Source organism: Medicago truncatula, chromosome 7 (assembly GCF_003473485.1).
Source record: "Medicago truncatula cultivar Jemalong A17 chromosome 7, MtrunA17r5.0-ANR, whole genome shotgun sequence".
Lineage (NCBI taxonomy): Eukaryota > Viridiplantae > Streptophyta > Magnoliopsida > Fabales > Fabaceae > Medicago > Medicago truncatula.
In genome coordinates, this window is record NC_053048.1 from 45,730,231 (window position 1) to 45,732,267 (window position 2,037).

The 2,037-nt window shown below is 30.6% G+C and overlaps 1 protein-coding gene across 1 annotated transcript; it reads left to right on the forward strand.

Moving 5' to 3' along the window:
• Nucleotides 1-344: 344 nt before the first annotated feature.
• LOC25499253 (ethylene-response factor C3) lies at nt 345-1,633 on the forward strand. The gene has a single exon (XM_013594435.3). The coding sequence runs from the start codon at nt 638-640 to the stop codon at nt 1,358-1,360; it is 723 nt and encodes a 240-aa protein (XP_013449889.1). The 5' UTR covers nt 345-637; the 3' UTR covers nt 1,361-1,633.
• Nucleotides 1,634-2,037: the final 404 nt, after the last annotated feature.

Here is a 2,037-nt window from a genome sequence, read left to right on the forward strand (position 1 = left end):
GAGCTATATACATATATAGTATGTGAATTCTGTAATTAAAAATCTTTGAAAAGAATGACAAGAAATATATCAAAAGGTTTTGAATAAAAACTCTGACAATAGCCAAAATTTGAAAATTTGTAAAAGAGTATAATTTTCCAGCACAGCAGTCGCCTACTTGGTTCAAATTCAATGGTTCAATCTTACATGTCCCATTAGGAGTTGCCCACGTTGCTCAAAAGTTTGACTCACGTGCCTTAATTAAACTATGCATTTACTCATTTTAATTTTACCAAAGAAATTAGAAGGATATTCAACTAGAGATTTAAATTTAGGCGTTAGGTCCATTCTTTGATAAGAAGATCATAAAAATATTCAAAGACATCCTCTATGACCTTCCTTTGAACCACAGCCAAATTTGTACTATATTATTTTTTAATTCAAATGAATATTCATCCATTTCTCAATCTTTTTGGTCGTTTTGTTTCCCCTTCAATTCAATGGGTATATAAATGAGCCAAGCCCCCAAATATCTACATTCTAACTTTAGACTCACCACAACCACAATTAGTTGTTTCACTATAAAAGGAAAAAAACCATATATAGAATTAGAAAGTGCCAAGTGATAAAAAGAATTTATTGAGTATTGTGTCCAAAAATGGATTTTGATTCTCTTCTCTTCCAAAACCAAAATCAAAACCTTATGTACTTCCCTAATAATTTCTCTTGGGAACTAGAAGAAGATTTTGTTAACTTCTTTAGTGATGTCAACAACTACTCAAACTCTTCTGGATCATTATCATCAACGGAATCAAACTCTTCTGGATCCGTACTAAGCAATGAACCACTAGAAGTTTCATCAAATACCACTTATAAACAAGTGATCAAAGAGACACAAACATCATCACCACCTCCACCGCCGCCGATTAAGGAAAGTAAGAAAAGAGCATTTAGAGGAGTAAGAACTAGGCCATGGGGAAAATTTGCCGCGGAGATAAGAGATTCAACAAGAAAAGGTGTTAGAGTGTGGATTGGAACATTCGACACGGCCGAAGCAGCTGCTTTAGCTTATGATCAAGCAGCTTTTTCAACAAGAGGTTCATTGGCAGTGTTGAATTTTCCTGAAGAAGTAGTGAGAGAATCACTTAAAGAAATGGCTAGTAATTCTAAGCCTTTGGATGAAGGCACTTCACCTGTATTGGCACTCAAAAGAAAACATAGCATGAGAAAAAAGTCCAATAAGGTAAGTACAAAGAGAATCAAAAGTGAATATCATAGTGATCAAATTCAGATTGAGACCAATATTAATTCTCAAAATTTGTTTGTTTTTGAGGATTTGGGTGCTGAATATCTGGACCAACTATTGAGCTTAACTTATTAGCTTTTTTATTTTATATTTTGCCTAGTTTTCTAGCTTTTGGAATTTTTCATCAATTTTGAATTCTTAATTCATGATTACAGGATAAATGTTCTATAAGAATATTCCTCATCTTCCTTCATCGTCATCATCATTACCTCATTCTTGAATTTTTTTATTTTGCACTGTTGTTCTGTAAAGGAAAGAAAAACTTTACAAAGTATGAAATTATATATATGTTTTAGGAAAAATATGATGTATTGCACACGATAATGAAATTTATTTCTTGTTCAAGGATAATGGATTTTATATAGTTTGTCAGTTAATTAAAAAGATAACTAACCGTGTAAAAGTTATCGAAAAATACAATAGTAGACTGTAATCATTTGTCTTATTTGTATGGAACTCTTAAAAAACAAAAATATTAATTTTGTATACCTTTTTTTACAAGCAAAAAAAAAAAGTTATACAAAAGTGTATACCTAATACACTTTGTTTACTATATTTTTTTAAATAACATTGTTTATTACTATATAATATAAAATAAAGAGATCGATATAAGAAATATACTACCACCTAAACATTAGAATATATGTTTAATGTTATGTGCACATCACATGCCGCCAATCCCCACATAATTTATCTTCACCGATATTGTACAATTTTTTGTTTTTTTTTTGTTGCCAAAATGCATAAATGCA

What these genes read in the sequence shown, in the direction of transcription:
- LOC25499253 (XM_013594435.3), top strand. Translation starts at nt 638, where the DNA reads ATGGATTTTGATTCTCTTCTCTTCCAAAACCAAAATCAAAACCTTATG.